At 36.1% G+C, this 9,432-nt stretch overlaps 1 protein-coding gene across 1 annotated transcript; it reads left to right on the top strand.

Moving 5' to 3' along the window:
- Positions 1 to 1,589: 1,589 nt before the first annotated feature.
- Positions 1,590 to 9,288, top strand: LOC117370329 (ceramide synthase 2-like). The gene is made up of 11 exons (XM_033965726.2): positions 1,590 to 1,664; positions 2,741 to 2,917; positions 4,281 to 4,398; positions 5,779 to 5,897; positions 5,979 to 6,036; positions 6,110 to 6,160; positions 7,473 to 7,565; positions 7,725 to 7,853; positions 8,558 to 8,664; positions 8,773 to 8,929; positions 9,004 to 9,288. The coding sequence occupies exons 1-11, from the start codon at positions 1,657 to 1,659 to the stop codon at positions 9,199 to 9,201; spliced, it is 1,215 nt and encodes a 404-aa protein (XP_033821617.1). The 5' UTR covers positions 1,590 to 1,656; the 3' UTR covers positions 9,202 to 9,288.
- Positions 9,289 to 9,432: the final 144 nt, after the last annotated feature.

Genomic DNA, 9,432 nt, shown 5'->3' with positions numbered 1-9,432 from the left:
GAGGGTAGAAGTGTCTTGCTTAAGGACACAACAACAGCATGCAATCATTGGAGGTTGGAGGTTGCTCGTTTTCAAGTTTTGGATGTTAAACCCCCTAAACGTTTAACACTTATTCAAACTTTTTAAAGGGTTGCACATCTTCAGTCTATGGAAATATGGGGACAGAGATAGCCTACAGAGGTAGCCTACTCATCCTGTTCAGATTTCACAGGAACATAAACAAGAACACTTAAATCTTAGATATATAATAAGCATTTCGGTTATCAGAGGCAGTATCATCATGAGGTGTTGAGCATGTGTTATTGTAAGTGACTGTGAATGAGGAAATGAACTCAGTTGGCTGCCACACTGAGGCACATGTTCCACTCATTATAAGAATTATCTTGGGCACAGACAGTTGCACCCAACAAACTGGCACCTGAATTGACAAAACCTTATTAAAGACTGTTCAGCTGTGACTATAGCACTTACTTCACTTTTCCACTCCTAAAAATGAAAGAAGTTAAAATTACAAAATTGTACATGGCTGTATTAGCTATTATTTTCAAATGCCCTTTGAAAGTTGGGGATTAAAAAGCCTATCACAATGTACAGACCAAATGCCATAATAATTATCTGTCTCTGTAAAGATAAGAATTGCCCTGAACTTGACACTTGTAACTCCTCCACATCACATGACACAACTCAGAAATAACAAGTGTGATGTGTAGATATAGATCAGTGTATTCATCTGGGCCAGTATAGATGGAAATGTACTGTTCTATATTTCTAAAAACATGGCAATTCTTGCAAAAGGAAAAGGGAAAGTTTATCTAATCTATGTAAACAGCCCTGGTGTGGAATTTCCTGCCCCCTGTATCCTGTATGCCTCCTGTAGGTGGATATGGTATGAAAAGCAGCATCATGTGAGCTCTGCAAATCTTATCGGCTTTTCTAGCTGCTGACTGACGCGCTATATGTCTGACACAAAAGCCTGTTTCTAAGTTATGCAATATTAAAACAGTGTGGCTGCCACTGGCCACCTCACACTCTATAGGTGAGGAAGCCCATAAACCAATAGTTCCATAAACTATTGTTGTCTGATGCATTTATTTAAAGGTCTTGTTTTTCAGGAAGTTGGAGACCTTTGTTGGTGAGTAAATATTATATTAATCGCAGCTCAATTGCTCTTACCAAGATTTAACAATCCCTGATAATTATCAACAATAAGGGATGGGCTACTAGGCTAGAATTAGTCTATCAATAAACAGCTGCTGTTTCTTTCTTACCTTGTCCCATGTAGATTTTTAACTATAGCAACACTAAATGACTTGATATAGTTAGAGTTATATATTATACAGGCTGAATTTATAATATACTGTAGTCTTCTGGGATAAGAGGGATTTGACAGTAAGAAACTATGTGCATTCAGGAAAAAAGACCTACATTATTTCTGCTAATGACAGACATACTTTGAAATAAGAAGCTGAAATAAGAATCTGACCTCTCTCTAAGCTGCCCATTGTCCTGACCCGACTCTTCACCCTGCTCTGAAGCATTTGCTGCATGTTTCAGCGGTGACCACGCCCACGTCAGTAGCGCATGTGTGCGTCAGTGCGTCAGACGCGCTCGTCCTCTCATCTGCTGCTGAGCCCCTCTCCTCCTCATCGCAGGAGCATGGACAGGTACCTGCTTAGCCCTAGTGTTATATTCTTACTTGGGATGATATGGACTGCTAGAGTTTGGGGATCATATCGTTGTGGATTCTCTGGGCTATTTTGCGTAAGGATTCGTGCATGAGTCGTTTATGACGCTGACTGTATCAGATCAGGGTTTGTGAGTTGCGTGCTTTAACAAATATTACGTCTTTAAGACCCTTCTAAAGTAGCTTATGTGTACTTTAGTATCAAAGTCGGTGATGTCCGCGTTGATGCGAAACTAACGAATGCGTGTGCGCGTCAGCGCGTCCCACTAGTAGCTACAGTTATGGCGCAATTAGGCTTGTCATTTATTAAAATGTTGCTCTAAAATCCAATACTGATACTACCAGTGTCTTCCGAGTACTAATGTAATTTCTTGTTTCCCATTTATTGATAATGTTCTAAATTAATGCCTCTTTGTCTACTGTGTAGGCCTAAATGAAACAAAGTTTTGTCATGCATTTTATTGTTGGTTCAAAACAGGACTCATTCATGATTGTTATGACACTTTTAAAGGCTCCGCCTTTACTGCCTCTGTCATTAAATAGTTTTATGGTGTGTATCTTGCTTTTGTTGCACGTAAACCAGGAATTGATTAGCAGGTGCTAGTATGTCTGTCATTATCCTGTCTATGCTTGCGTCATTTAGTTGTATAATATGTCTAGAATACTGCAGCTTGACCTATTATTGTTTTTTCTGCAGATTTGACCGCATCTTCCTGTTAAATAATAATTTATTTTTAAATTGTATTATTATTATTTTCTGCCCATTTCAAAAACTTCTGAGTTTAGAACCATCTCCATTCAACAGTTTTGTTTTGTTTTTTTGTTGTTGTTTTTTTACCTCGTTTTTTTACCTTTATTGCAGTTTTATTTGAAGCTCTTTGTAGCACTTGAGAATAGCATAGTAAGTGTTAATATTATTGCTGAGGTTCTTATTCGTTGAATGTTTAGAAGTAGCCTAATAAAACACAGCAGGGCATATATTTCCTGTCTTTTATTGTAGCTACACTGAAATACTGCTTTTGTTTTATCTGTTTTTATCTGTTTTTTCTCCCACAGGATGGAGGCTGTGTTGAATGAGTGGATCTGGCGAGCTGACCTCTGGCTTCCTCCCGGGACGGGCTGGGAGGACATGGAGGTGGACCCAGAACAGGGGCACATTCCTCGGCCGCGGGACCTTACCTACAGTGTTCCTCTGACACTTGCCTTCATTGCCTGCAGATGTGTCTTTGAAAGGTGAGAGCAGAGAGCTTTCAACCCAGAACTAATGATAACAGATATAACAAATATTAATTTTAACTTTTTTTTTTTTTTTAAATGACCTGCATTGTAGTTAACTCCTATTGGTTGTCACACTAGTCAGAATCTTCTTTCCATTTGTTTTTCCATTTAGAAAATTATGTCTCTTTCTGTGCAATGACCTGTAAGTTATTGTACATTTTCCTGCCACAGCCTTTGATCCAAGATTAGGACTGGCAAAAACAGCACACTGACTTCAGACGCCTTATATATGGTTGGTTTAATGCTCTGAAACATGGAGCACAATTATGTTTTACATAATGTGTTTTTATACAGTATTATACCATTTTATTTTAGTATTTTATTTTTATTTAGTGTATGTATTTTCTGTATGTATATAAAAGTAGAAAGTGATTAAATTAAAGAAAAATGACATTACATTAATACTTTTGACTGGTAGTGTATGTGTCCATATGCTGTCTGTGGTAAACTTCCCAAAGATAGTATCAGTTTATGATTACAGGGAATCTGAGTAATGGCAATAGCACTATTAAGACAACCACATAGTCTAAATAACTTGACCTACAAACTTGTAAAGCCATTCTATAATGCTACTTTTGGATGTGTGCCAACAATTGAAATTCAAACAATGAAAAAAATCATTATCCTTAGAGAACAGGTTAACCTCCTTTATATTAGACTTTCATGCTAAAATATTTACCTTGTTGTTGTTAGTAAACCCAGAATTGATGACCAGATTGAAGCTTTTGTTTTGCAATGTAATATTTTGTGTGTACTTTTGTAACCTGTCGTCTCCAGAGACAGAGTAGCAGGAAACGTGTTTTTCAAGGTGCTTCCTCGTTGTTTTGTTGTTGTTGTTGTAGCAGTAGGTAAATGAACTTGAACGTATTATTTACTTGTGTCAGACAGCAGGTAGCCATGTCCTGTGATGATCCCATAGTGCTGCTTGGTCCATAAAGAGAAGTCCAGTCTTGTAACCTGACACTGCTCTCCTGGGTCATGATGCTGTGATGTCCTATTGTCTGTGATGCCTGCCCACTTTGGCTTGATTATCTGTGAGATTGAGTTGCACATGGCGGCATGTGCATGTTGTACACTCATTTATCACTACTGCATCTCCATACTCCGTCTGCCTCCCTATCACAATAACACACACATAGATCAGGTTCCTCTTGGTCACTTAACACCAAAGCCGTCTGTCACCAAAGACCCATGAGACTGTTTGTGCTTAGGTGAACACCCCGAATCACCTTTGACAGCTGTTTTATGATGTTGTTAATTATTAATATAGCCCAGGTTAACCCTATAGGCTAACCTATTGCATGTCTGTGTCTTTCAGGGTAGTTGCAGTACCATTAAGCAGACTCTTAGGTGTAAAGGACCGGGTTCGAGTTCAAGCCGTTGCTAATCCAAAGCTGGAGGCGTACTACAAACACAACAGTCGGCAACCATCAGAAGTTAGTACTTTCTTTATCTTTATTGCTGTGTATGGATGTCAAAATTATTTGGTTAATCAGTAATATAATCATGTATAATTTATATTAGAAACATAATTAAGTAATTTAAATTCTATACATAGATCAAAAAGATAAATATAAATGTATAAGCAGTTTTATTTGTCTGTTTATGTCACAGTAACTTCTCTTGTATCATTCAGAAGGTTTTAATTTCATAAAGATGATCATATAGTAGAGGAATGGTAATTGCACAGTTGGAATGAAAGTGAATTAAGGATTTCACACTTGTTTTGGCAAGGAGTCAATAATTTTGAGTAATTGTAAATATCATACTGAAAATGATATGCTACATGAATAAATGTCTCTCTAGTCCACCTCAAACTTGTTACTTTAGAGATCCATAAACTGCCCTGAAAAAGAAAAAAAAAAGTGGCCTGCTGCCGTAGTAATTAACAATTTAAAATTAAATATTATATCTTTTGAATTGCTCTCAAAATGTCACAGATAACAGTAAGCTGCCACCCATGAATAATTAAACCTGTCTTTCCCCGTGTGAGGTTCAAGTGCAGACAGGTTTGTTACAGGTGATTCCCATCGTTGCTCTCAGCTCCTCTCACTGTAGTTTACCTGTGTTTACTTGTGTCGGCATGCTGAGTCTTTGACCTGTTAGGACCTGAATCCTCTCAAATGACAATGCACAAAGTGTTAAACCACTATCTACAGTTCACACCTGTTGTTTTCTTTTCAATTTTGCAAACTCGTTATTACTAATTAGGGTTTAATAAATATATTTAAAAAGATCATATTTGTATTTTGATCATCATTATCATTATCTGGACTATACAGACTCTAAAACACATACAAAAAGACCTTTTTAGTACAAAAACAGTGGAATTACTAAATCAAAATGTCAAAAAAGAAAAAAATGTTTCTGATTATCTTCAATAATACACTTTATTTGTAAAATATTTAGAAGCTCCCAGTTATCATATTTCAACCTTTATTTGGATAACGTTTTTGAAAATCATTATTATCTCTACTGTTGTGTCTCCCTTTACTCTCTCCCTTTACTTTGACAAGTACCTAACAAGTACCATATTGAAAATATTGATGTTTGCAAAATAAAAAATTAAATAAATATATACAAAATAAAATAACAATAGCAAGAATAGTAAGACTTGTCAACTAATCAACAAAAAAAACAAAAAAAATCGCTGACTTGTCGACTACTAAAATAATTGTTTGTTGCAGCCCTATTACTAAGTGGGAAGTACTTTGAAACTGCAAGGTAGACAGCCCTCACATTAAATTTAGACTCAGATTAAAGGAAAAGTAATACAATTCAACTGTTGTTTAAAAATACTTAATGTACTTTTTCAGAATGAGGTATCAAACTTATCAAAGCAGTGTGGACTATCCCAAAGAAAAATACAGACATGGTTCAGACACAGAAGGAATCAGGATCGACCCACGAACACAACAAAGTTCTGTGAAGCCACGTAAGTATTTTGAATTAGATTAATTTATGACCAAACCAAATCTTTTTTTCAGTTTGTGTTTGTGTCTTTTGCTTTGGGCAGTTGGCGTTTTGTTTTCTACCTCCTCTCATTCATTGTGGGCCTCAGCTCCTTAATTAAAGTGAGCAAATAATTTTCTATGGCATCATAAACAGTATATACATGTACCCTAACCAGCTCAAGTTTCTCCTTAGACTCCATGGTTTTGGGACTCGAGAGAATGCTGGAAAGGTTACCCTAAACAGGTGAGCAGTTGTGTATTTTTATTTACATCTAGACTAGATATAGGCAATATATTGAATTATCACTAATACAGTAAATATTGTTTAAGATATGCAAAAATCGAATATTGCTGTATCATTTATAACTTAAAAAATGACCTCAAAAATACTAATGTTAATGAAATAGAAATAAAAAAGCAACAAACCTATATTTCTGCATGTGTGTGGGTAATTTATATTTATTTCACATTTGTCTAAACATCAACTACTACGATGACACATTAAGCCCATGGACTACCAAAATACCCCCTAACCTACAGTAGAAGTTTGCATGTCCTTCAAATACAATAAATACATAAACATACCGTTTTTGTGCTCACAGATTATTAATGGCAGCGAAACACAATACAGCAGTTCTGAACCATATCAGTTTTGCGGTTTCTGTCTAGACTGTGGTTTTATGAAAAAAAAGTTGTGTATACACTTTTACCACAGCGTCCTATACTTCCTCTCCTCTGATGCTGTTTCAGAGCCTTGTGTATTTAACTAAAGTCAATCTGCATAGATGACAGTTGGGTGCCTGCAAGTCGGCATTCCAGCAGAGAAAGCAGCCATTCCTTTGTCGGTCATGGCCTTCAAAAAAACATTAGTCTAAATCCACTGATTACTCACCTTCTGTTAGTGCTGTGAACCTGTGATCTGCTTAAAAAAACAATGGTTAATATTCACTGCCAACTTCCTGTAACTGTGTTTGTGCAACGTTATTTTTACCCAAATGTAGTTCTGCCAGGACCTGGTTCCTAAACCTGTTCCAAAGCTCTAACCTTAACCAAAATACCCTTTTCTAAATCTAACACCTGATTAAGAAATAATATATCTGCAATAATGAGCATACGCTATCATAGCGCCTCTGCAAAGTGTCTGTTGTGTGGGATATTTCTTTCACATTTGGGGGAAAATGTGCAGTGTATAACTTTGCATTGTTTTGCATGTTTATCCAAATTAAGGATGTCAAGATTACCAGATATTCTATAGTATAATATTTTGAGAGTAATCGTGACTTTTTTACAATCAGTAATAAGATTTTAATCTACACTCACACAGGCCTTTTATGTCCAACATTACTTTTTTTATTCAGAACCTTTTATTTCATAAAGCTGGTTGCATTAAATGAAAGTGAGAATGAAAGTAGATTTTGTTATATATTTATTGGTTATGGTGCCAATTCTGAATAACAAAAAATGCAATGTTTCTTCTCACAATAATTGTAACATTAATATTTGATCTTGTCCTAATCCAAATGTATGACGATTAACATGGTGCTTTCCTTTTGCAGCCTGTGGCAGATGCTCATTATTGGTATTACATGTTAGAGCTGGGATTTTATTTATCGCTGCTTCTATGCGTCTCTGTGGATGTCAAGAGAAAAGTGAGTCTATATTTAATTTCTTAATTTAATTTGCCTGGTCTCTGGATTAACCTCTTTATACCACGTGTTCCTCTGTAAACATTATAGTAGTAGTGAATATGTTATTTTTATAAATTTTTTATGACCTTTCACACATGGGTTTTTCATTTGTTTTAACAGGACTTCAGGGAGCAAGTTATCCATCACATTGCCACTATATTTTTGATTGGATTCTCATACTGTTCCAACTATGTGAGAGTGGGCACTTTGGTGATGTTAGTGCATGACTCTTCTGACTTTTTCCTGGAGGTGAGACGCCACCCTCAGTGAAACCTGTTCAACAACTACACAGAGCTCAATACTTTACCTTAGGGTAGTGAGAACAGTATAGTGTGCAGATAAGGGGCAAAATCAATATGTCAGTCTGTGTGAGATTACCCCTCTCCCCTCATCTAGCACTTAGATTAGGAAACTAAAGTAGAGAGTTTTATTTTTATTATTATTATTGTTATTGTTGTTGTTGAGGAAGTGTTTTAACCATAGTTCTCTAAAAACCATTACTGTTTTTCTGAAATCATAAGTCTGGCCTGCAACTACACATTACACAATGGCCTCATTGTTCTAATTCTTCTAGTTTATATGGCCCAATCCCTGCTTCATAGTTCAAAGATACAATCAGGACACCTGTCATGAGCATGTGACTAGAGGCGTGGATGGGTGTAGTAATTATGAATGTCCCAAATTACGATAATTGCTTTCCAGTCTGAGAAAAAGAAAATCCTGTTCCTTAATATTATAAATAACCAACCTAACACAAATTTCTGTAACCTAAGATAACATCTCATGAGTATTAACTCTGTATTATATACCCCTAAAATTACAATATATGTTAGTCTAAGAAAAGTAGACCAGGATGTTATTTAAATTTTTCTTAACTTCAATTTGATCAGAGAGGTGGAAGGTAAAAATGGAGTACTTCTTCCACTACTGACTAACTTGTCTTTTTTATTCAGTCTGCTAAAATGCTCCACTACGCTGAACTGACATGCATATGTGACACATTATTTGTCATCTTCGCTGTGGTATTCCTGTTCACAAGACTGGTTGTTTTCCCTTTCAGGTCAGTACAAATATTTAAATGATTTTCCTAGTTTTGTTTTCCACTTTATGTATTCTTCTGGTGCATCAAAGAGTCAAAATTAAACATTTTTTCATATTTACACTGCAGGGTGGTCCACTCAACTCTAATTGTTTCTTTGGATTTCTTTGAACCATTCTTTGGGTACTATTTCTTCAATGCTTTACTGTTAGTTCTGCAAGCCCTGCATATCTTCTGGGCCTATCTAATCCTACGAATGGTCTACAAGTTTGCATTTGCCGGCAAGGTAAGTATAAATTGTCACTATAATAACCAGCATGTACGTATTCTTGTATTTTTTATTGTTTTTCTCCTCTATAGGTGGAGAAAGATGAACGCAGTGATGAGGAAAGCGAAGAGGAAGATGAACAAGAGCTCGAAGATGAAGGAGATGGAGGAAACTGGGAACTAAGCAAAGATTCGATCAACACCAAACTGGCGATACTGGCCAATAACTGTGTCCTGAATAACCTTACCAGCCAGAGGAGCATCAACAGTAGGCTACCCAAAGCCAGATAATGAACCATTTACAGTCATGTATATTTGTAAATGTCTTTACGCACATCGTACATCCTGCCTTTGAAAATCCATATCATAAGCTTGTAGATTGTAATTTAAACATTGTCAGTTTTTAATTATTGCTTTACCTTTTAACACTAATATAATTTGGACAAATACCAGTAGTTGGACTTAATTATATTCTGCACTGCTTAGCAAATGTATGGCGCCCTCTAGCGCACATAAATGTTA

The sequence above is a fragment of the Periophthalmus magnuspinnatus genome, chromosome 4 (genome assembly GCF_009829125.3).
Source record: "Periophthalmus magnuspinnatus isolate fPerMag1 chromosome 4, fPerMag1.2.pri, whole genome shotgun sequence".
In the NCBI taxonomy this organism is placed as follows: Eukaryota; Metazoa; Chordata; class Actinopteri; order Gobiiformes; family Gobiidae; genus Periophthalmus; species Periophthalmus magnuspinnatus.
Note: the sequence above shows the minus strand (reverse complement) of the source record. Positions and strands in the feature narration are given on the sequence as shown.